This window comes from Mustela nivalis (genome assembly GCF_964662115.1).
Source record: "Mustela nivalis genome assembly, chromosome: 14".
NCBI lineage: Eukaryota > Metazoa > Chordata > Mammalia > Carnivora > Mustelidae > Mustela > Mustela nivalis.
This window is the reverse complement of record NC_139033.1, coordinates 58,383,121-58,409,090: the sequence shown is the minus strand read 5'-3', so window position 1 is coordinate 58,409,090 and position 25,970 is coordinate 58,383,121. Positions and strand designations below refer to the sequence as shown.

Genomic DNA, 25,970 nt, shown 5'->3' with positions numbered 1-25,970 from the left:
TAGCAAGTGAAGTTATATGTGTATCCAGGAAAAGGTAACTGAATGAAGACTGGGGTCTGTGTCAAATGAACCTGAGACACCATACATACACGTGGAGACCCCACCCGCAGAGTGGGGACGCCCGCACCCGCCTGATACAAGGACAGGCCCTGATGATGATAAGAACAAGGCTGAGGAAGGCCACTCCGGCCAGGGAATCGCATGCATGGAAAAGTAGCCGGTATGTCCGGCTAACAGTGAGGCAATCAGGCTCACTAGAGGGGGGGTTTGCTCTCCAGGGCAGAAAAGGGGAGTGTGGAGAAGCGGATTAGAACCAGCCCCAGGGGACTTTGAGAAATAAGCCAACAAGTCCAGTGGCAGTTTGGAGTCTCTATGGAGATTTAAGCTAAGGACCAAAGGAAAGCATTCCTTTGGGAAGACCGCATTGATAAGCTATTCACAGTGAGATCAAGGAAGACTGAAAGAAAACTCAATCTATGATGAGAAGAGCAAGGGTATATCAGGTAAAGCTGCGTATGTGAGATCAAGCACAGACTTACACCTTCCTTTACAGTTTTCCATAAAAGACAAGCACCAGGAGTTTGGGCTTCCTACAAATAGCACAGATCTCACCTGTCATGGAACCTCCTCGCAGGAGAGACTGGGCAGGCCAGAAGGTTTTCTTGTTCTCTGGTCCCTCTGCCCTGGCTCCCAATCCAATGGTGTAATACTTTCTGTTGCCATACGTTCCTCCTTTTTCCATGAACGCAACTCCTATGGTCAGCAAACATAACTCTAGGGGGCAAACTTTCAGGCTAGAGAAATTCTTTCTTATAATTTTTTTTTTTAAGAAGAGTTTTGAGAAGCTGGGTGATCCTGAGGTCATACTGGCAATTTCAATCTCCTAGGGGTCGAAATGGGGGCCAAACTATTCATTTATACAATACATATGAAACACTTACATTTGTGCCATTCTAGCCAGTGGAACCACAGTGAGGTCCCTTTTCCTGAAAGGCAGGCACCTCTCTGGGCATTATAAAGGTTTCACTCAAAAACATAATGGCAGTCTAGGGCTGCGTAATTTCTAAGTAATCGATCAAAGAGTTCTCCTACAGAATCTGAAAAACTGAATAATTACAGAGAAAAAAAATCAAGATTCTTTACATAATGATCTATAAGCCACAGAGATAAATACAGGATCACATGTTTGTTTGTTTGTTTTTTACAATGCATTTGTAAGCCAGCACTACTGAACCTGTATTTAAGCCACTAGATGTATCCCGAACTCCTAGACAGGGCTGACACATACAATACAGTAAAGCTGGTTCAATGGCATCGTTGAACTGAATGGTGTTCAAAGTGAGGTGAAATGGCAGCTCTCACCCTGATTTATTCACTAAAGCAGAGAGGGCATCTTCACTACCTATATCCCACATGCCTTGTTGCAAAGAGGGCCATGCCCAGGTATCCGAGCTTCCACCCCAGTATTCCTAAAGTCAGCCCACAATGCTCATTTGCCAAGTGGTGTCTTGTAAAGCCATGCCCCAAAGCAACACCCAAGTGGTGCCCAGGGTTACTCAGACACGGCGGATGCCATCCCAGGACGACAGAGACGTTCTCTGTGTTTGTAAAGGATTCATTTTATAAATGTCTAGTAAGAATCCACATATAACTACATGCAATTAATCAGAAACTGCCTATGACAAAATGAAAGTGAACTTTCACTGACAGATAAAATAACCACAGAAACGCATTTGATTCTTCTTTTTCTAAGTCATCATACTCTAGTTCATAGACAAATCCTATTTTCTCATTCAGGAGGGGGAAATTTGCATATTCAAATCCCTTCCTCTGCCTTTCTCACCCCTTGAAGGGAGCTGTACCTGCATAATGCACTGGGATCTCTATCTTTGGCCCAATGACGTAGTGTCCCTCCTCCAGGCTGTGGGCAGTGATGGTGGTCCACTGACGGCACGAATGAATCAGAAGGTATTCGTTTTCCCGCAGCCCTTCAATGCATTCTCCTGAAAGACATAATTTTGTATAAGAAACTTAGAATTAGCATCTGCTTGCTTCATACTCTGCAGTAAAATTTCCTTAGTTAAAACTTCACTAATGCAGAAATCGATAGTTCATCTCAACATGACATAAGCTTCCCTCCAAATGAGCACAAAAAAGGCATACTACAACAAGCAGACAATGGCACACAGGATGCCCTAAAAATGTTTCCACTTACCTGCGAAGATATTCTGAAAACCTCATTTTATCTAAATGACTGAACTCAAGGCTAATAAAACATTTATTGACAACAATATGTTGGGTACCACCCAGGTGCTTTGCATGCATTATTACATGGATGCAATAATATTATGAGGTAGGTATTGTTCCTTCTTTACAGGTGGGAAGAATCAAGGTTCAGAATGTTAAGTGATAGGTCTGAGCTCACAGATTTAATCAGAAGGAAAGTGAAGATTCAGGCCCAACTCAGACTGACTCCAAGGCTCATGCTCTTAATCACTAAAATACGACTACCAAAAATATATAATAAACTTCTCTGTTGAAACAGTACTTGAAATTAAATGCTAGTATCTCCTTTGAAATTGTGTATGTTTTGCCAGTTCTTTCTGGCCCCCTACCAAATTTCCCAATTAAAAATAATGACACATTACAGCATGCAAATGAATTTTTTTTTTCATTTTGATATTTTCTGAGGTACATTTTTAGCATCTGAACCAATGGCAAATAAATTATTTCAAGAGAGATATTCATCCCCTGAAACTTAAAAAGACTTTTTTTTTTTTTTTTTTAAGATGCTGAAACGATCTATCTCATTAATCCCGGTTTAGTCATTTTCAATGCTCAGATAATATCTGAAAAGGCTCATTTCTTTATACAGAAAACAGTTAGCCTTTCTTATTTCTGAAGGTTATTATATCACAATAACCAAGAGTCAGGGATTTCACTGGGTGTTTTGAATGGAATTCAAAGTTCACTAACAAGTTTCAGTACTTTTGCAACACAAAAGAAGTCGAGGAAGCTGTAACTGGTTATCACAATCATAAGCCATCAAATCTGTTTCTAATGCAGTAAAGCCATAATCTTTCAAATAGTCTTAATGAAAGAATACTTCACCTTGGTCGCTGGAGACACAGATGGGGAGGAGGGTTGAGAAGGATGGAGAAAAAGCTGCAGATCTGGAAGAGGCCCCCTAGCAGGAATGAGAGGTCCTACTCCCAGCGAAACTTCCGAAACCAGACTCCCCTGCTCTTCACACTTTGGGAGACAAGGTTCACAATGTCCTCCCGAGGAGGCTGCTGGTACTTAACGAGTGCTCTGCAGACCCCTCAAGCATGCTGGAGCAGAAATAAAGATCTGGAAGCACTACTCCAAAGGAGGAGTCCTCTGGTTTTCCCTGAGGCTTCCCACCGGGAGGCAGGAGGGGTTATAAGCACCGGCCAGGAAGTCCAACAGATCTGGTCTAGTCAAAGCTCTGTGCCCCACCACTATGCGGTCTTGGACAGAAACCTTTTCCCCTCGGTGAGATGGAGCAACAACAGCGCCCTGCTTCACAGAGGGGCCATGAAGATGCACTGTGCCAGCGATGGGAAATGTGGCTCACCAAATCTGTCACATGATGTTAGGAGGGATGAGGAAACGTCAACTACTAATTTTATTTACTGTGCGCTTTTTCACCCTAGAATTCCATCCTTATATAAACTTCGTAATTTAAGTCCTATTATCTTCCTACAGGTGAGGAAATGCCCTAACTTCAGGGCAGGTAGGAAACACGCCTGAGGCCGCATAGCAGGAACGGACTATGGGGTCCCTCTATGTCTTCCCCTGTTCTTTCAACACCACACTGACTTTTGCCTTAAAAACTGCCAACCAGGGTGCCTGGGTGGCTCAGTGGGTTAAGCCACTGCCTTCAGCTCGGGTCATGATCTCAGGGTCCTGGGATCAAGTCCCGCATCGGGCTCTCTGCTCAGCAGGGAGCCTGCTTCCTCCTCTCTCTGCCTGCCTCTCTGCCTACTTGTGATCTCTGTCAAATAAATAAATAAAATCTTAAAAAAAAAAAAAACAAAAAACCTGCCAACCATCATCTAAAAAACTGACCCTTAGCTCCAACTCTCACTCAAGGAAGGAGAGAGACAGTAACAGCAACAAAAATGAGTAATGAAATTATGAATGCATTAGAAAGTGAAAGGAGCTATATGGGAAAAAAGAAAAAGTAAAGGTTAAGAGGATCAGGAGGACTGCATATAAGAGGAGTAGTTTGCAAGGTTGGCATTTTAAGGTATCTTTAATTCATTTATCCAACAAACACGTATCTCCTTATTTGCTTAGCTTTTTCTGAAAACAGCCTTATTGAGGAATACGTGATCTACATATTTAATGTGTCCATGTCGAAGACTGGCAGTCATTTATGGAGGATCTTTCATGCAACAATCAATGGAGGAGTGGGCGAAAATGAAAAGAGAGCTTGGTCCCTGCATTCAGGAAGCTGACATCCTCTGGGTGAGATGTGCTCACATGTGCTTTGAAGTAAGGTAGGACATGACTGGTGCTAGGCAAGAGGAATAAAGAATCTGGAGTGGAGACGGTGACTTTGGCAGAGAAGATCAAGAAAATGTCAAGAGGAATAGATAGCTTTGGGGCTGGTCCTAATTCTCTGGCAATGGGAGGAGCCAGAAAAGGGTTTGGGGATGAGAGACTGGCCAAAGCTCTGCTTTAGGAGAATTAATCTGGCAGGACTGTAAATGCTAGATCGGAGCCAGGAGAAACCAGAGCCATGGCAGGTAGGTAAGGAAACTCAGAGGAAAAACACAACCACCATTCAGGGAAAAAGAAAACTGTCATTTTTTGCAACTAAACTGCTCTATCATAAAACTGTTTTAATTTTATTCCACAGTGGGCTCTAAAGAGGCAGCCAAGAAACAATTGCAGTCAAGTTAATCAAAATGAAAATTTAGTGTTAAGTCCTACGGCTAGCTGATGTAGTAAACACTCTTGTCAAGAGAATTCAGGACGATTTTCAAAGCTATAAAGTAGTAAGAAGCCAGTGCCTGTTTTTGAGCTTATGCCTTTTTTTTTTTTAAACAACTGAACCATGTACCTGCTTTAGGCAAAAGAAGTTTCACAAAAATTGTCTGGAAATAAAATTTAATATAATCACTTAAAATGTCCTAAGGTAGGCCACTAATAGAGACACGACATTAAATGAATCCCTAAAGTAAACATTTTTTGTGTGATAATAATTATCCTGTTGCTTAAGTACTATATGTAACATGCTAAAACTTATATATTTAGCTCAAAGATGTAGTAACAAGAAGTTTAAAAGAAATGGGTGTTAAATTCCAAAATGTGTTAATATCCCTCTGAAATTTCCCCAGATCCAGAATGCTTCTGGGATATACTTCTCTTGCCTGGTTTGGCCCTGATCCCCTCAACATTAAGTCTTACACACTTGTCAAAATCATTTGTAATCCTGGGGAAACTAGAACCCATGAATCCTTCAAAGGAAGTCTGCTTTAAACAAAATCAGATTCAAAATTTAAAATGAAAATTTCTAAGCCGGACATGCACAGGTCCAGCCGGATTGGCTGCGGGGCCACTGTCATCTCCTAATGCTCCTTTCTGGTCTCTCCTTGTTACCTTCACGGTTTTCCCCTTTTACACCGGAGCTGTAACAACTGTAGGAGTTAATCAAGGTTCTTCTCTCAATCTGTTCACTATTTCTCTCTCCTTTATCATTTCACACACCCCTCAGGGCTCACTTAGTTATGGACAACTCGCCTATCCATGCTCTCAGCTACCAATCTGTATTCTGAGCTCTTCATCCAGACTTTATCTTCTAACCTTGTCTACCTGGATGTCCCCCTACCATTCATTCAGGCATCCTACATTCATCCAACACACATAAATGGAGGACCAGCTATGTTCTAGAACCTGGCAATATAGTACTGAACCAAGTCCCTGCTCTCACGGAGCTGACCTCTTGGCCGGGTTTTCAACCCTCCGTTCTTCACTCTGTCAACTCATTTAAATATTGCTGCAGATAAAACTTCCAAGAATACAATAAGGTTCGTCTTATTCTTCTACTCACATCTGTCTTCAGGGGTTCTCATTCATACAGAACGAGGCTTTAAGTCTTTTTGGCTCAATACTCAAGGCCCTCATGATCTATCCACAGAATATAAGACCTATATCCCCACACAACACACGAGGGCTCAAAGGACCTGCTTTCTGTGCCACACACAGGGCTCAGTGTCCCTCCGCCGGCCCCTCACTTCCATTCCTTTGCCTGAGCCTTAGCTCCCAACCCTTACTTACTCACTACTCATCATACTCATTCTTGAAAGTGCCGCTTTCACAAATATCTTCCTGATACAAATCCTAATATTTTTCATTCGGACTACAGTAATTTTGTAGTTTTGTTAATACCCTATGCTGAATATATAAATTTCTGTAAGAGCTCAGGGCAGGAGGAACTTAGACTGCTGTTTTAATGTTTGTGTATATTTCAATGACAATAAAATTAATTTAACCATGTGGGAATTACAGATATTTTTTACCTTCTGGAACTGGTCTACACATTTGTCAATTTTGAGAATCATGGTCATAAGAGTTAAGGAAGAAAGATAATTTAGGATTAAAAATGCTGTTAGGTAAGATCCTCTCCAAACTGGGGCACCTGAGTATCTCAGTGAGTTAAGCATCTGCCATCTGCCTTGGGTTCAGGTCATGATCCTGGAGTCCTGGGATGGAATCCCACATCGGGCTCTCCGCTGAGTGGGGAGCCTGCTTCTCCCTCTGCCTCTCCCACCACCATGCTCACTCTCTCAAGAGTGCTCTCTCTCTTTCTCTCTCAAATAAATAAACTCTTAGGGGGGAAAAAAAAGGATCCTCTCTAAACTACCCTGTCTTACTAGCATCCACAGCCACACAAGGGAGCTGCCTGGCCTCACTGCCTCACGGTTTTGTTTTGCCTTTTTAATATTCAAATATAATAACGTTTGCATTTATTTAGATGATTTTCCCCCCACTGAATCTTATATTTTCATGCTGCTTGTAACTATTTTAGCCTGAAACTGTAATTAAATTTATTACATTTGAATATACTGAAATAGTGCATAATGATATTGCCTTTTCTATAGGTTACTTAGGATGTGTCTCAATCAGTTCAAATAGTTGTATGTCTGTGACAGTAGAATCCAAATCTCTATTAAATGCTTTTTTGTTTTTAAATATGAAGTATGATGTACTTGGATGACAATTTATAAGGCTTTTATATTAGAACTCCTAGCTTACCGCTGATGAGTTTTCTATTAAGATTGGGCTGAATGGGGTGCCTGGGTGGCTCAGTGGGTTAAAGCATCTGCCTTCAGCTCAGGTCATGATCTCAGGATCCTGGGATCAAGCCCCGCATGGGGCTCTCTGCTCATCAGGGAGCCTATTTCCTCCTCTCTCTCTCTGCCTGCCTCTCTGCCTACTTGTGATCTCTGTCTGTCAAATAAATAAATAAAATCTTGAAAAAAAAAAAAAAGATTGGGCTGAATCCCAGGTAACACAGACACATACCCACATTGGTTTGCTTTTTTTCTTTTTTTTTTTTTCTTTTGGCTATCCTCGTGTCATAAAGAACAAATGCATGATTTTTACACAATTCTCTAAGCTGTGTTGTGATTTTGGCAATTACTAAATTAAAGTGTTTTTGATTTTCTACTTTTGTGTCTTTCTGTTCTTCCCATAGGCACTTCACACCAGAGTAACAGGTTCGGTCAACAATTTGGGCTGTATCTCTACAGAGGGCCTGCACTCTTAATCCTTTCAACTTCCAGAATATCTGGTTTATCAATTTGCATAGCAAATATATAAACTCACATTCCTGCTTATCTTTCTTTTTAAAGTATGTCTTTATCCCCATTTAGTTTGGTTTCTTCTCAGCCCATTAGGAGAACCATGTCTGTGATGGATCCTCACGGATTTGTTGACTGATTAATGAGGCCCCATTGAAATAATCTGATTTGTTAATACATGTGTAATAAGAATCAGATTTACTAACCCTGGCATTGTTTTTATCTGTTATGGATATAAACTGCTCCTTACGCTGTAACTAAATCTATCAACAATGAATAAATGAATAGGTTTTATGGTCTCTGTTACTACTTATTATAAATCTAATTTAAGAGTTGTGCATTGTTTTATTCTAGGAATGTTAAAAGGAGAGCTGGTCAAGTGACAACATTGTATTTTACCTCCTCCCTGTTAATAGAGTTGCTTAATTTTAATTATGTGTTTACTTGATCTTACAATCCTTTTTGTGTAGACAGGAACCCTACTGAGTCAGTTACATACTCAAACCACTGCGTTCTTTTACAACTTGAACTTTTTTTTACAGTTTTATTGAAAAATAATTGACACATATCACTGTGTGATGGTTTGATTTACATGTAGTGTGAAATGACTATACACTATGCTTAGTTAACCTCCATCAGATAAAATAAAAAGAAAAAAGATTTCTTCTTGTGATGAGAACTCTTAGGATCTACCGTCTCAACAACTTCCTTGTGCCTCACATAGCAAGTGTTACCCATAGTTAGTCATCATGTCATACACTACATCCCTAGTACTTACTTATCTGTAAGTTTATACCTTTTGACCACCTTCTTCCAATCCTCCCCACCCCCCCGCCGCCAGGTTCCCTCCATTTAAAAAAAAAAAATATCTTCAGTAAGCAGAAGTGCCATTTCCCACTTCCTGTCCTTAACCATGAAAAATGCCCACAAACCATCCTCTCTGCTCTTTTCTCAGGAAAGGGCTGAATATTGATTCCTAGGAAGACCTTGGAACAAGCTGAAGAGAGCACAGCTGCCAGCAGTCTGGGTCCCTTAATCAATACACAGCGGCACCAACGGCCCGCCAGCGCCCTCCTGACCCACTGAGCTGGGATGGAGAGCTACGCTTTGATGTGATACTACGTCACAGATGTGTTGTAGTTTTTTTGTTTGTTTGTTTCGATAGTTAGACTCTGTTAACTAAGACATATATATGCATGATCTCCAAAACCAGCAAAGCCTCCTGACTCTAGTGATCATGGAGGTCTTGTTACAGAGGCTATTCCTTTAAAGTACTCTTCATAAATACAAGCTTGAATTTGCCAAGGTGGCTTCCACTAAAAATTCCTTTCTGCATCTTTTAGTTACATTCTATCCCATGACCTGAGGGATATAATTAAATGATACTTAGTTCCCATCCTCAGTAGTCAGTGTATAGTAAGGTCCTGGTTACTTTATTGTCTTCCAAATAAACAATATTTACTGTGGGAAGACAACATGGCACTACCACAGTATTTCTGTATCCCAAAGAACTACAATCCAAATAACATGGCAAAGAAAGAAAGGATATGGGGGGTTGGGGGGGTAAAGGAGGGCAAGAAATGATGTCATAGCAAAGTGCTCTAAGACTGTTAAAGAACAATCATGAAACCATGAAATTAAAATGCTGTCTGCAGTGAAAAAGCAGTAAGGTGTTCTAAAAAGGAAGTAACAGAAGGGGAGGAAAATCCTAGAAGGAACTAATTAACTCATTAAGATAGAGGAACTATAAAGTGGTCAGGGAGGATGTGGTTATAGGAAACCACAAAAGCACAGGTCCTAATTTTGCAATCAATGGAAACTGAAAAAACGAAACAAAACAAAATTTTGCCAATGGAAAAGAAAGCTCTAGGAAAAAGAGAAGCAACTGCTTTTAGTCTAACAGTTGAAGTGTTAGAAGAAAGGGAAGGGCCGGAGAGGAAGGATCAGACATAGGTTATCAATCAAATAAAGGCATCTTAAACCGCTTAATAAGAGCTTCTCAAAAAGCATAGTAAGGAGCAAACAAAAATAAAGCTTCTGGCACAGACACCATGAATGCAAAGGAAAATGAATGTTCTACTTCTGGGCAGACACAACGAGTAACTTTAGCAACCTAAGAGTCCCCTATAATGTTCCCTGCTCTGGCTATCATGCACTAGCAGGACCCTCCGGAGACAAGCGCCCCTGCATCTGTACCTCCATCCACTTCACAGGACAGTCCATTTCTAGGCAATGGCATCTTGTGACTGCTAAGACATATCTGGTGGGACAGAGATGGGAACAGTAGAAAACAGCATTACTTGAGCTTAGCTGCTGTCCAGTTCTAACCACTTCTAAGAGGAGACAGTATCTGCTGTCTCCAGTCCTGCCTTACCTTCTTCAAAGGGCTGATCATCTCTCAGGGGTTAGGGGAGGAACCTACCACACTAAGGAACACAGTGGTTCGCACCCGGCTCAATAGTCACTGTCAACCTCTGGGAACTTGTAAAAAAAACCTCCAGTGGCAGGGAGGTTAAGGGCACACACCAGACCACTGAAATCAGAATCTCTGAGAGCGAGATCTAGAAACCGGCAGGGTCCTGTAATCTCCTCGCCCGTCCTATTGTGCAGCCTGGGTTCAGAGCACAACTGAGGCATATAAGTGCACGGGCCCTGGAGAGACATCACCCACCGGGAGACTCTATTCTTGCACTTAGTGTGAGAAGGGGACAAGATCAAACTTACCAGATGCTTACAAAGCATCGGCCACACAGTAAGCTCTCCAAAAGTATCCTTATGCTTACTGTCCTCAGATATGTCAGGTTATAGGTTTTTTCTCAGGCTAAGTAAACTTGCATAGCATTTATTGTCTGCTTTTTTGCATTTTGTAGTTAACTATAAACTATCCTATGTTATTTAACATTTTATGCATATACATTGTATTTCTTTTTTTTTTTTTTTTTTTTAAGATTTATTTGTCAGAGAGAGAGAGAATGAACACAGGCAGACAGAGTGGCAGGCAGAGTCAGAGGGAGAAGCAGGCTCCCCGCCAAGCAAGGAGCCTGATGTGGGACTCGATCCCACGATGCTGGGATCATGACCTGAACCGAAGGCAGCTGCTTAACCAACTGAGCCATCCAGGCGTCCCTACATTGTATTTCTTTAATTAGACTGTGACATTCTTGGGTACCAGGGACTTTTCTTATCTTCTTACCAGACCAGGATCCTATACCCTGCTGGTACCAATAAAGGCATCACTGATGATTACCTGACATGGTCACTTTTCACTGCTGAGTCCACACAAACAAATGGACATATTGAGCTAGCAGATGTTTTGTTCCACTTTTTTTTTTTTTTTGGTCTTCAACATTGCAATAAAGAGTAAGGGCAATTCTATTTTCTCAAACCTCTCTGTATTTAAAGCTTTTTTAAAAAATGAGGGTATTATTTCAAGCTACTAGGAAGCTCTTCCTCAAAAATGACTGTTGACTTAACAACAATAACTTGCAGCAGTTTTGTGATGGTTCACCTTCAACTAGAAGATGGCAGAAATTACTAGATGTCCAGCCGAATCTCACTCACTCCTTGTCTTCAAGTCATAGTCCCCTTTAGGTTAGTTGAGCACATGGATGCCCAGAATATAGAATACCATTTCCACCTTCACTGTTTCTACCCCCACGTAGAGCCAAAAGGATATAGTAGAAATCATTATGTGCCACTTCCAAGACTTTTGAAAAACATCTTTCATATACCAGAAAATTCACTGATTGATATTTACACTTCAACAGTGTTAGTATAGTCACAGAGTTGTGTGCAAACACCACAGTCTAATTATAGAACATTCCCATCATCCCAAAGAGACCTCATACCCATTAACAGTCCTCACCCTACTTCTCACCCCAGCCTGAGGCAACCACTAATCTACTCCCTGAATCTATAAACTTGCCCATTCTGGACATTTCATATAAATGGAATTATGAAATATGTGACCTTTTGTGTCCGGCTTCTTAGCATAATGTTTTCAAGGTTCATCTATGTTGTAGAGTAGATTAGCACTTAATTCCTTTTTGGCCAAAAAACGTTTGAGTGTATGGATACACCATGTTTTATTTACCCATACAGCAGAGGATGGACATTTGGGCTATTTACAGGTTTGGTAGTTATACCATATTGCTCTACAAGTTTTTCTGTGGACATTTGTTTTCATTTCTCTAGGAAATATAACTAGGGATGGAACTTGGGTCACATGGTTTAACTTTCTGAGAACTCCCAGATGGTTTCCAAATTGGCTGCACCGTTTTACATTCCCACCAGGAATGAATGAGGGTTCCAATTTTCCACCTCCTCTCCAACACTTATTACCCATCTTTTTAATTACAGTTATCTTAATGGGTGTGAAGTATGCCTCACTTCAGTTTTGATTTGTAATTATGAAATGCTAAGTGATGCCGAGTCTTTTTTCATGTGCTTACTGGCCATTCCTATATCTTTTTGGAAGAAATGTTTATTCGGATCCTTTGCATAGATCTGGTTATTTGTCTTTCGCAGGAGTTTTCTGTATATTCTGAATACAAGGTCCTGATCAGATATATGATTTTCAAACATTTTCTTTCATTACAGGGACTGTCCTTTCACTTTCTTCATAGTGTCCTTCGAATCACAAAATTTTTAATTTTGAAGTCAAATTTATTTCTTGTCATTCGTGTTTTTGGTGTCATACGTAAAAACCTATTGCCTAACCTAGTGTCACAAGGATTTATGTCTACATTTTAGAGTTTTTATTTCTTACATTTAGGTTTGTGACCATTTTTGAGTTAATTTTTGTGGATGCTGTGAGTAGGGGTCCAGCTTCATGCCTCTGAATGTGGATATCCAGCTGTGTAAGCACCAGCTGAACTGTCTCTGTCCATTCAAAAGTCCATTCATAGTAAGTATAAGGGTTTATTTCAAATATAAGGGTTTATTTCACCTCACATGTATGGATAGTTCTCTCCTTATGCCAGTACCACAATCTCTGAATTCCTATAACTTTGTAGTTAAGTTCTGAACTGGAATGTGAGCCTCCCAACTTTGTTCTTCAAGACTGTTGTGGTTTTTCTGGGTCTCTTAAATTTCTGTATGAGCTTTATGGATCAGCTTGTTAATTTCTGCCCCCGCCCCCAAAAGCAAGCTAGGTTATTGACAGTGACTATGTTCAACCTATACATCAAACTGGGGAGAACTGATATTTTAACAATATTAACTCTTCTGATCCATGAACATGGAATGTCTTTGCATTGAGTTAGATCTTTATTTCAATGAAGTTTTGTAGTTTTCAGTGTGTATGGCTTGCACTTCTTTTGTTAAATTTATTCCTAAGCATTTTATTCCTTTTGACGGTATTACCAATAGAACTGTTTTTAAATTTTATTTTTTGGAGTGCTTATTGCTAGTGTAGAGAAGCACAACTGATTTTTGTATATTGAGCTTTCATAACCTGAAATGGTACTGAACCCGTTCGTCATTTTAACAGTTTTGGCTTGTTTTCTTGTAGATTCCTTAGGGTTTTCTATGTACAAGTTCATGTCATCTACAAATAGAAACAGTTTTACTTCTTCCTCTCCAGTCTGGATGCAAAATTTTTTTCTCTGCTTGTTTTTCTTGCCTTAATGCCCCCAGCTAGAGTCTCCAACACAACACTGAACATAAGTGGCAACCAAGATGGATGGTTGGGAGAGGTGTGCCCTTCTTTTCCATCTTTATTCTTCCTGATAGATGGAGTGTGAATGTGATTACTGGAACTGGAAGGGGAGTGACCATCTTGGACTTGGGGGGAACTCAGGACCGGAATTGAGTCCATGACATAGCAACCACTGAAAAAAAAACCTGGTCTCTGCCACCTTGGGCAACATGCCAACCTGTGGTCTTTGTCTTTGGGTCTCCGTGACTTCAGCCAAACTCAAGGCTAACATGAAACAGGAATATAGAATAAAGTAAGAATCGCGGTGCCTGCCGTATTCAATCAAAATATATGAACTAGGTTCAAAAAGGAAAAGAATTTTTGATTTAAAAAAAATAATAACAAGGGACGCCTGGGTGGCTCAGTTGGTTGGACGACTGCCTTCGGCTCAGGTCATGATCCCGGAGTTCTGGGATCAAGTCCCGCATAGAGCTCCCAGCTCCACAGGGAGTCTGCTTCTCCATTTGACCTTCTCCTCGCCATGCTCTCTCTCACTGTCTCTCTCTCAAATAAATAAATAAATTCTTTAAAGAAAAAAGAAAAAAAACAAAAAACAGTAGTACTAAAGGTGCCTATATAAGGAAGTACTGTCTAAGCCTGGCTCCTGGTTTTAAAATCTGAGCAATGTCTGATAGGTTTTTGTTTTGTTTTGTTTTTACTTCAAAATAATGCCACAGAACTGAGAGGAATAGCATTCCTCAATATTATGCTTCTGAGAATTTCTCTCAAGCTTCCCAACTAGTCTGTGATTGTAGAGGTTCTATTACCAACCCAAGTTTACTTCATAAAGACCAGAATATTACTCAAAAGTCACTAAAAACATTATCATGCATTTAACAGAACTCTTCATTTGTATCTAATTACATATAGGAGTTATATGTTAGCTCCCATCTGGATGATTAAATTGATGCCTATGATGAACTTTGGCTCCAAATTATTTATGAAACCAAATCAGGCTTATGGATTTGATGGGGTGATATCAAGAGAGAAAATGATGTTTTTAGATTAATGGTCAGAAAATGTTATGAGGAGTACAGATGAAACAACTTTCCTAGAATTTACCATCAATAGGAGAACTAATGTCTGCATTAAGTACCTCAGTGATGACACATGCAGGGTACCATAGAAAGGAAGTCATTCCACAAGCTTACCAGTTATGCATCCATTTGACCCATATTAAGAATAAAGATGCAGGGGCACATGGGTGGGTCAGTGGGTTCAAGTCTCTGCCTTCCGCTCAGGTCATGATCCCAGGGTCCTGGGATCGAGCCCCGCATCAGGCTCTCTGCTCAGCGAGGAGCCTGCTCCCCCTCCTCTCTCTCTGCCTGCCTCTCTGTCTAACTGTAATCTCTGTCAAATAAATAAATAAAATCTTAAAAAAAAAAAAAAAAGAATAAAGATCCAGGAACCAACTCTCCACCTTGCATCTCACTTTGGCTACAGCACAGAAATTCCAGTCTCCATGCTTCGTGGCTGCCTGTATTCTGAAAATGTGTATGAATGTAAAAGAAAGCAATTTAATTCTTTGAAGCAGAATCCATAATAATATGCCAACTCAATCAGGGATGTTTTCTTTCCTTTGAAGCCTCCAGGATATTTCTATTTTTGGAAAATAGTCTGATTAAGTTAAAACAAGTATGTGCTGTCATAGCAGGTTGACTAATCTAAAACTGGTTTCCAAGTCGTTTACTGACTAAAAGTATCAAAAGTTTAGAGAGATAAAACAAATGGTAAGGAAGTCCTTAAATCCCCACAGCGGGTCTTTCCTTCCTCGCTTCCGGCCATCTCGAAGGCTGCTCTCGGTTGGTGCCGCCCTGAACCTAAGGCAGGAAGATGGTGGCCACAAGGAAGACAAAAAAGTCATTGGAGTGGGTCAACTCTAAGCAAACTCTTAGAAAAAGGGGAAAATACGTGCTGGGATACAAGCAGACTCTGAAAATGATCAGACATGGCAAAGTGAAACTGGTCATCCTCGCCAACAACCGCACAGCCTTTAGAAGTCTGAAATAGAATACTACACCATGTTGGCCAAAATGATGGCCATCACTGCAGTGGCAATAATACTGAATTGGGCATAGCGTGTGGGAAATACTACAGAGCATGCGCACTGGCTATCACTGATCCACGTAATTCTGTAATCATTAGACACATGCCAGTGAGAAGTAAACACACAAAATTTTTCTTTAATAAAACTGACCAGAGCTTGCTTTAAAAAAAAAATAAATAAATCCCCACGGCACCTATCTTCACCTGAGTGCTATGCATGGAATGTCTAGGAACCTTCCTGTCTCCCCAACTAGATCATGTTTGCATTCATGCCAGTGGACTGCTGGGCACAGACCAGGTGTGTGATAAATGCTTGATGAATGAACAATCTTAGGTAGAAATCGGTGAGCATTCACATCAAAGTCATCTAAGCACACATCAAGCAAGCCGACCTTAGTTAACATTTAAACCCTTTGAGGCAAGAGTATTTAAAAAAGGCTATTTTTTTCCCCAGTATCTCCTATTGATCTCTTTCTACCCTAAACAAACAAACATCTAGAAATCCACATTGCCTAAGATCACTTCTTGAGATGAATATGCTACTCAAAGGCCCCAAGACTGTAGTCTTGGGTTCTAAGCATGTGAAAGTATTGTATTTTTATGTTCAATGGTTTACTGTGAAATCGCAACAGGAAGAAAAGGAACTCGAGATTACTTTAGACAAAGTACTAAGTGGTAATGTCGTCAAAGACCTTCACAGTGAAATTTAAGCAAGAAAGAATGCATGTAACAAAAGAGAAAGATGCTTAAAATGAGAGAGAGAGAGATTAGGGATATATTATTACCTCTTTTCAAAGGAACCCTTGGACAAAAGACTCCTTTGTCAACAGACTGACCAGGAATAATAGATCCCTGCTGTACGAAACAGAAGTATGCCTACTTAAGTCAAATCTGAAATGTTATGCTCTGAAATAGTGAACTGAACCTAATATTTAAAAGATAAGAATTCTATGCCAAGTGCTTTTTGGAAAAACAGGTGAGCGACAGTAGTATCAGTATTTCTACAAACATTTAAAGTAATATGAAATCTAGCATGGTACCCGACAAATACCACGGGATCACATTTCTGGCAGGTGAGGAAGGGGACTCAGATTTATTATCGGAAAGCTGACACAGGAAAACTACTCTTTGGCAATCCATAAAGGGCAGTGACAGACATTCCTCTCTCAGTGAGACACTTGCAGTGTGTCCTCCGGAGTTGGGCAGTGCCCTTAAGACGATGCGTTCCGTCGGTGTGAAGTATGTACTTATCACACTGTTTGTGAGACAGGCACACACATAAGCCCTCGGAGACCCGGAGCGACTGAGAGAACCAGAGAAGCAGGCAGGCCTTGTTTCAGACTCTTCCCACACATCACGCTACCAGAGAGGGGCAAAGGTCAGATCACCAGGCACGTATCTAGGCTCTCCCTACCCCCTGTCCCCATGCTCTCTGTTTCCACTTATTCAAATGACTATATAATGACTCCATAAGTTTGGTGGGAGGCAGTGTGAAATGTTGGAAATAACAATCTGGAGCCAGAGTTAGGTAATCGCGGTTCTAATACTTCTTAACTGTATGATCATGAGCAAATTACTTAATTTCTTTGGGCGAGGATGTTCTCACACTTACAATTATAGTAATAATACTGCAAGTAAGTTGTAATGACTGAATGAGAATAAATATAAGGAACTCAGGATAGTAGCTTCTAGATAAAAGGCTCATGAAAAACAGGACTTTGGTTTTATTTTCTTCTTCAGTAAGTGTCCTCTTCCCTTAGACTGAATCAGGTACATAATAGAGTTTTTAGTGTCCAATGAGAAAATACTCTAAAATGTGCAATGATTTGCACTTTACATTTCACTTCTACTTCAGTAAAATAAAAGGAAAATATTCACCAAGTATAAAGTTATGTTAAAGCCAACAATTTTATTTCAAGAGGATAAACTGAGCCAGAGGTCAACTTAAGGGATTTTCATTGTCATTTTTAGTTTCAACTTTGATCTAGATCCCCTTGAAATTTATTATGTGACAAACAAAACATAAAATACTAAAGAATCAAATTTACAAATGATTCACTGCCATCGAAGTCCAGAAGATATATTCTTGAGAAAAATACTTAAATTATGTATTTGACAATTTTTAGAATTTTCTTCTATTAAGCAGATTTCTAAAAATCCTGCATAGCCTTAAAAACAAAACCAAATTTTGAGAAAAAAGAAACAAAGACTCACACATATACCACTGCTGAAAATCTCGTGTTTCTAGCACCAACACACAAAAACAATGAATTTTAATATTCTCTGTACACATGAAAGAGGGTTAGTAAGATAAATGCAAACACCAAATAACACCTGAGCTTTTAATTTTTCCAAGTAGGTTGCCCTAAAGGCAAAAAGCCAGACAACACTTTGCCTCTATAACTTTAAAATACATACAATAAAGAACTTAAATATGAAAAAACATTGTATACTAAAATACCAGAAATAAACAAAAAACTTAAGAAAAATCAGATCAGCAAATTTTATAGACATGTCTATAGAGATATAGTAGGCCTAAAGGAAATGCAAAGCGTGTATGATAAGTAACAACTTCTCAAAACAGAACTGGAAAACAAAATAAAAAACTACCTGTTCTTTCCAAAAATCAAAAAAAACCCCAAACCCATAACACCAGTAGTTTACAGACTGGAAGACATCATCAATTAAATTGGTACTGTGGTTACTTACAACTCCTAACCAACTCTCCTGCTTACAGATAAATTATTAATACAATTTTCCAAGGCAAAATGTAACAAAGAAAACCATCTTGACATTAAATCCTCTGTATACAACATCTCCTAAATGCATAATCTGAGACATGGAAATATTAACTGGCTTCAGCAGAGGCAAGGTACAGTTTCAAGAGTTCTCAAGTGGATTATGTATACATATACTTTTTAAAATAAAAAATCTATTTTAGGGGCGCCTGAGTGACTCCGTCATTAAGCGTCTGCCTCTGGCTCAGGTCATGATTCCAGGGTCCTGGGATCCAGCCCGTATCGGGTTCCCTGCTCGGTAGGAAGCCTGCTTCTCCTTCTCCCAGTCCCCCTTGCTTGTGTTCCCTCTCCCAATGTCTCTCTCTGTGTCAAATAAATAAATAAAATCTTGAACAAAACAAACGAAAAATCTATTTTAGTGGACTAAAATTACATTGGCAATTACAGATAAAAGCTCTATATTTGCAAAACTTAAATTAGGTGAAATTTAAATGACATTTGAAAATTTTTCACAGACATTGACAAGGGATAGCACAGCCCGACTCAATAAATGTCGGGGGGGGGGGTGTCCCCATCCAAGGTCTAATAGTGAGTCACTATATGAACGTAACCAAATGGTTCAAAGTATTCTAATCTTGCCCAGATATACTGAAAATTACAATCTATTTAAGCATCTATAAAATATTGGATTTTTTTTCCAGACAAGGGCAAACCTAATTAAAGAAGTTTACCTGAATAACGTGGATACATTAAAAACCAAGACAAAAAGCTTTCTACACCATCCCTTTCTCCCCTCCAGATCTAAGAAATCAAGAAATCTATCACTTTATAAATTACTCAGTAGACCATCCAGTGTCCAGGATGTTATTTCATTACTTAGTAGGAAGAGAGACTATCTCCTTCCATTTCAGCATGTTTTTTTCTGGATCCAAGAGAAATACTAGATAGAGGGTCCAAATAAATCCAAGGAAACGAAAATAGAACAATTACGCACACAGAAGGCCTTCTTTTCCCCTGAAGTGAGACAGTCACATTAAGATACTTTCTTCTTGGCGTGTTTTACAGATTTCCCTAGCGGGACGTCAACGTCCACGATCGCTCAACTGTTCCTCGTCGCTGGGTACTCTGAACACCCACCAGCACATCCCACACATCTCTTCCTGTTCTTGGTCCCCATCCCACCTTGCTGATGCGATAGCCACGTACCACTTTTCTGCTTGTTCTCTATCCACGAAATGGGAACAGCAGACCCAGTCCAGTGGATAATGTGAGAAACAGCTGCGGTACGATACAACATCACCAAGAATTAAATCACACAGTGAAAAGGAATCAAATCTTTAAGGATGACATTTGAACAGTATCAACATGGAGAAATTAAGACCTTCCCTATCTAACCCCACAGGATGAAACCTATACCAAAAACTATAATAAGACAGAACCAGTAAGATTGAGCTCAGGGTTTTATTTTATTTTATTTAAGATAAAATTTATTGGGGTGCCTGGGTGGCTCAGTCAGTTAAGTGTCTGCCTTCGGCTCAGGTCCCAGGATCGAGCCCTGCATCAGGTTCCCTGCCTAGTGGGGAGCCTGCTTCTCCCTCTGCCTCTGCCTCCTGCTCCCCCTGCTTGTGTCTTCTCTCTTTCTTGCTCACTCTTTCCCTCAAATAGATAAAGATCTTAAAAAAAATTTTTTTTTAATTTACTTATCTTTTAGAGAGAGTGAATGCACTCACATGAGCAGGGGGGGTGGGCAGAGGGAAAGAGAGAGAACTAGAACTCAGCACTGAGTGTGGAGCCCCATGTACAGGCTCGATCCCACAACCCTGAGATCATGACCTGAGCTGAAACCAAGAGTCTGATGCTTAACTGACTGAGTCACTCAAGTGCCTTTGGGCTCAGGGTTTTAGAAGAGAAGAGGAGAAAAAAGACTGGAACCCCCTTAGTTCAATGCAATAGCGGCTAAGGCAACAAACGGAAAACATACACCACAAGCCTAAGAGATACTAACACTGCAACTCTGAAGACCAATGATCAGCATTCGTAGAGAGAAATGGAGCAAGGGACAGTATATTAGTTTTCTCTTGCTACATAACAAATTACCACAAACTTAGCAGCTTAAATATAGCACAGACATCTGGCACGCATGGCCAGGTTCTCTGTTCAGGCTGAAATCAAGCTCCTGGTTGTCCAGGTTCTCATCTGGAGCTCAGGGTCCCCATCTAAGTTCACTCATGTGTTGGTAGAATTCAGTTGCAGTTGTAAAGCTGAAGTCATTTCCTTGCTGGCTATTGACTGGAGACTGACCTCAATTCCTAAAGAGCACACGCAGGTCCTCCTTACCTGGTGACGCCCTCCTTCTCTGAGCAATGGAGAACCTGGTTCAGCTTGAATCCCTCTCCTGCTTTGAGCGTATTTGACCTCACCTCTGTAACTGGCCAGAGAAACTCAGTTTTGAAAGACTTGTCTGACTGGGTTGTGTTCTCCAAGGATAATCTATCTTAAAGTTCACTGATTGGGGACTCAATTATGTCTGCAAAATGCTCTGTGCCATATACCACGACATAATCTGGTAACACCAGGCCATGGAGATCAAGGGGCCATCTTAGAATCTGGTCTACCACAGAAGGTAAAACAGAAAAGCAGCCAGTTATTCTAGTAGAAAGCACATACGGAACTTAAGTCAAGGGTATCAGGGGTAGAGATGCCTGCCTTCGGCTAGGGTCATGATCCCAGGGTCCTGAGATCAACCCCCGCCCAGGCTCCCTGCTCAGCAGGAGTCTGCTTCTCCCTCTACATTCACCCTGCTTGTGCTCTCTCTCTCTCAAATAATAAAAATCTTTTTTTAAAAAATTCCGAAGATAGCTAAAAGCAATCAAAATCAACTTATACTTTGAGATATTGGGGTATGAAAACAGTCGCTACCTTGACCAAGAGGAGTGTGATTCTGCTTTATTTGTAACAACTCAGGGAGGCTGAAGGAATATAGCTCACTCAGACTCATGGTAAGTAGAATCGTACAATCAGATAAATATCATTGAAAAATCAATGTAGCAAAAAACTTATTAGTCTATACTTAAGAACAGAATTTTAAGTAATTTCCAACAATTTCACTAGGCTTTTTAAAGTTAACTGAATATAACTGTCAACGCTTTAAATTGTCTCAAAGTTATTACTCTATATATGATGCTTAGTTCTCAAAATTTCTTTCTTACATTCCTTTGGTTGTATTTTTAAACCTTAGATTAGAGGAGGAAAGAAAACAGGGGGTTTGGGGTTTTGTTTTTGTTTTTGTTTTTTTGTTTTGTTTTTTGTTTTTAAAGGAAATGCTCGCCACTGACATGAGAGAAAACACGTACTTCCGTTAAAACCCCTAGGCATCTCTATCTCCCAGAATGATGAGTCCTACTCCCCGTGGACATTGGCTCCCACTGATTCCTCTGCTCTTTGGATTCCATATTCCTGATCCCATCAACCTGGCTGGGATTAAACCCATGAACTTGCTCAACCATTCGAAGGACCACCAGGAAGCCACACACTCTTGGAAAAAGGCTTGTAAAGAACATTTCTCCTTTAACTGTAAAGATGGAATCCAGAGCTGGATGCAAGAGAACTGCTAGATTTTAATCACCCTGGTTTCATAAACATGCATGTTATGTGGTGTGGAGCTGTCTTCATTACAGAAAATCTGGCAGCCCTGGGGTTCCTTAGACTCTTCCCACTCATGCTGATGCCCAGAGTTCCCTCCCTAGCATTTGTGCTGCACGTACCCACGCAGAGGAAGGGCATAAAGTTCTACCCAGTCCTTCCGAGACAGGGCCAGTGGGACTAGTCTGTCCTGATAGCAACTGTACTTAGAGTTACACATCACCGCCAAGCAGAGACTGATCCTGAGTTCCCGGTCCAGATGCTGGCCCTTGGACAACATGGATTTGAACAGTACAGGTCCACATGTATAGGGATTCCTTAGAGTGGTGTAAATGTACTTCCCTTAGATTTTCTTAGTAACATTTGCTTTTCTTTAGGTTACTTTATTATAAAAATACAGAAAATAATACATTTAACATATAAAATATGTGTCAGTCAACTATTTATGTTATTGGTAAGGCTTCCAGTCAATAGTGGACTATTAGTAGTTAAGTTTTTGAGGAGTCAAATGCTCTATGAGGTATTCTGACTGCACAGGGGATCGGTACCCTGAAGCTCCACACCGTTCAAGGGTCAGGGGTATATCCTGTTGCATTCTGGACATCAACAGCTGAATGTCCCAAAAGAACCTCGAGACTTGATATGATCCCCAAATTATAATTCCTCCTAGTGCCCTTCCCTGCTCCTCCTATCTCTGTAAGTGGCATCTGTACCCTCTTTGCCAATCAAGCATCCACATCAATGACTCTCCTCCTCTCGTCACCTACATCTAACTCCTCCCCACATCTTAGACACGCTTACTGATTCAGTAACAGAATGCGAGAGAAGGCAGTAACTCCAAGTGTGGGCTCTAGACACAGCCAGCCATAGCTCACACTCCCAAACTGCCACACACAGGCTGTGTAACTTGCCAAGTTATTTAGTATCTCTGTGCTTCAGTTCTCTCATCTGTAAAATGCAGATAACAACAGTACTAGTGCCTACTTCACAGGGCTGTTGTGAGGATTAAATGAGTTAGTAACTATCAAGAACTTAAAGCAGACATCTGGTATACTCAGTAAATCTCAGCTAATGCTATTGTCGTCATTACTGGAACTGAGTCTCTCTCCGCTCTACCCCCTTCTCTATCTACTACAACCCTTCTGCTCTTGGCTTCACATACGCTCCCACAGCCTTCAGTAGGAATACTGGGAGAGTCTCTGTCAAGATTCTGAGCCCTCTCATCTAGCTTCCATTCTGCTGCCATTAGTCTTCCAAAAGCAAATCTACTATCACTATTACTCTGCTTGGAAACCTTTCAGGGCTCTCCACTGCTCAGAGAAAAAAACCCAAACTCCATGGGATATAGTATGAAACCCTTCCTGAGCTTCCACAGCAATTACACTGGGAAAGTCTGAGGTATGTAAGGGTCACAGAAGGGCCCATGTGCTATCTTGGGTCTCCATGGATTTTTCCTCACACTTATCTTGTTGCCTAGAATGCCCTTCCCCCACAATGTGCAAACTAGAAATTTCAGAGTCTAACACTGCCTCCTCTCTCGTCTTTGTAAGAGTCCACTTTTCCTTACTTCCTTAAAATGTCTCCTTAATTCCTAGGATAGTCTCAAGTCTGTTTAAGACTTTCCCAAGCTCGCTAAGACTACCTCTTCAGCATGTCAACTTCCCTTCACACGTGACACAAACAGAACTACCAAAGATTCTCCACAGCAGTCGCTGTACAGCTTCTTCTCAGCACATGCCTCCTTTTATCTAAGATAAGTCTAAGATCCTTTCTGGTAAAACCCCTTTCTTGGTGAAGTCTTGGTTGGTGCGTCTCTTCTATTTTCCACTCCACAGATGCCACTGTTTCTTTTACTCTTTTGCCACTCTGTAGACATCTTTCCCGGGACTTTTTGTTTTTAATATTTTATTTATTTACTTACTTACTTACTTAGAGAGCAAGCAAGCCAGCGCACAAATGGGGGGGAGGGACAGACAGAGAGGGAAAAGCTCCGTGCTGAGCCGGGAGCCTGCTGCAGGATTTGATCCCAGGACCCAGGGATCATGACCTGAGCTGAAGGCAGATACTTAGGTGACTGAGCCACCAGGCATCCCATCGTCCTTCTAATTACACTGAGATTTCACATTTGTGCGTCTGCCTTCTTGCTAAGCTGGGAGTTCAAGGTCTTGGCAACCCAAGGACTGAGTACTTCTGCTCAATTTACATTTGCTGAAAGAGCTCCTGTGTAACTAGCATTCTGTTGTCATTTTCCACTCTTCAAATTCAGGATGAGTGTTCTCACCATGTGACACTAGAACAGAATTTGGTATACGAAAAGTCTTCTCAGAGTCACCACAAAGAGACTGCTGCTACACTACCCAAAATCCAAAGTTTATCAATTCCTGGCATAGACTGTTAGGAGAGACTTAATGCAAAAGTGTGGGCTAATCATGTGAGGCAAGTAATTTTTTTAAACAATTCTGAATGGAAGAGTAATCATTAAATTTGGAATTAGAGAATTTTAGAACTAGAAAGGAGTCTGGAGAACCTAGTGGCCAACTGCCTTTCTTTTCTTCTCTTTTCTTTTCTTAAAAAGATTTTATTTACTTATTTGACTGAGAGAGAGAGCATGAGAGGGGAAGAGTCAGAGGGAGGCGTAGACTCCCTGCCGAGCCGGGAGCCGGATGCAAGCCTGGATCCTTGGACTCCGGGATCACAACCTGAGCCAAAGGCATTGTTGCTTAACCAACGAAGCCACCCAGGTACCCCTGCCTTCACTTTCTAATTGAGGAAATGTACACAAAGTCCGCAGCCAGCGGGTGGCAACTGAAGACTAGCAGCCCGCTTGCTCATTTCGTCTTCAACCACTCTATCCCATCATGCCCCATGTGAAGGAAAACTGCATTGCCTATTTCACAAACGTGATGCTCAGAGTTCACACAAGCACATCCATAGTTCACCTACACTGTGTATCTCAGTGTAGTTTTAAACCAAATCCAGTTTAGATAAACCCTGTGAAACAACAGAAAGACAGATAACTGGTCTGGAAGTCTGAAAACAGAGTCTGAAACCTGGCACACTAGCTATGCGATCCTCGTTAACTCACAATTACGCTGAAGGTGGTTTTCAAATAGAAATGCAAAGAATGGTGCCTGTTTCATAAATTGTTGTGAGGACAGAATTAGAACATCAATGAATGCATTCTATAAATCATAAATGCCACACGATTGCTATATATTAATAAAATGAAAGGTAAGGTACTAATTTACACTGCATCTCTTTTTTTAGCATTGAAGCTCTTCAGACTAGTTAATTATTGCTTATCCTTATACCTTACACCCTTCTCTCTTTCCTTTTTTACTCTGGCACTTGCTCTGCTCATTAGAACTATACTAGCTCCTAAGTATGTAAAAGAAAGGAAAGCCAGGTATTAACTGAATATGCAAAAATTCGGGTTTTTCCTGGGGTTCTCCTGCCAGTGACAAAACATAAATATCTTTTTAAAATAAGGTCACAAGTGGGGCACCTGGATGGCTCAATAGGTTGAGCACCTGACTTTGGCTCAGGTTATGATCTCAGGGCCGGGGTCATGGGATTAAGCCCTGAGACAGGTTCCATGCTCAGTGGGGAGTCTAGGATAAGCTCCCTCTGCCCTTCCCCTGCTCATGTGTATATCCTCTTGAGCTCTCTAATAAATAAAATCTTTAAGAAAAAAATAAAATAACATAAGGTTACAGGTATAATCACCCAAAACCATCTAACACAAATTGCTTCTTACCCATATCTTCACACAGATTATAGGTCTCACACAAGCTCGACTTCAGTGAAGACTAGAATCTTCAAGGCTTCAATGCAAAAGGCATTAGGGAATCATCTAATCCCTATCTTTTCTTTTGACAGAATTTTTTAAAAAAATTTTATGTATTTTTTTGAGAGACAGAGAGAAAGAGCAGGAGCAAAGGGGAGTAGGAGAGGGAGACTCCCTGCTGGGCAGGGAGCCTGATATGGGGCTGGATCCCAGGATCCTGAGAT

The 25,970-nt window shown here is 40.7% G+C and overlaps 1 protein-coding gene and 1 pseudogene across 3 annotated transcripts in view; one reads left to right on the top strand and one right to left on the bottom strand.

Annotated features, from left to right (window-relative positions):
* Positions 1 to 25,970, bottom strand: part of GAREM1 (GRB2 associated regulator of MAPK1 subtype 1) — a 199,883-nt gene that overhangs the window by 120,838 nt on the left and 53,075 nt on the right. For both annotated transcript variants that reach the window (XM_082699589.1, XM_082699590.1), the window contains exon 2: positions 1,863 to 2,003. In XM_082699589.1, the coding sequence (XP_082555715.1) occupies positions 1,863 to 2,003 (141 nt within the window). The remainder of the gene's footprint in view (positions 1 to 1,862; positions 2,004 to 25,970) is intronic.
* LOC309847610 (large ribosomal subunit protein eL30 pseudogene) lies at positions 15,367 to 16,289 on the top strand (annotated as a pseudogene). The gene is made up of 2 exons: positions 15,367 to 15,688; positions 16,212 to 16,289. The product of its transcript is annotated as a large ribosomal subunit protein eL30 pseudogene (transcript).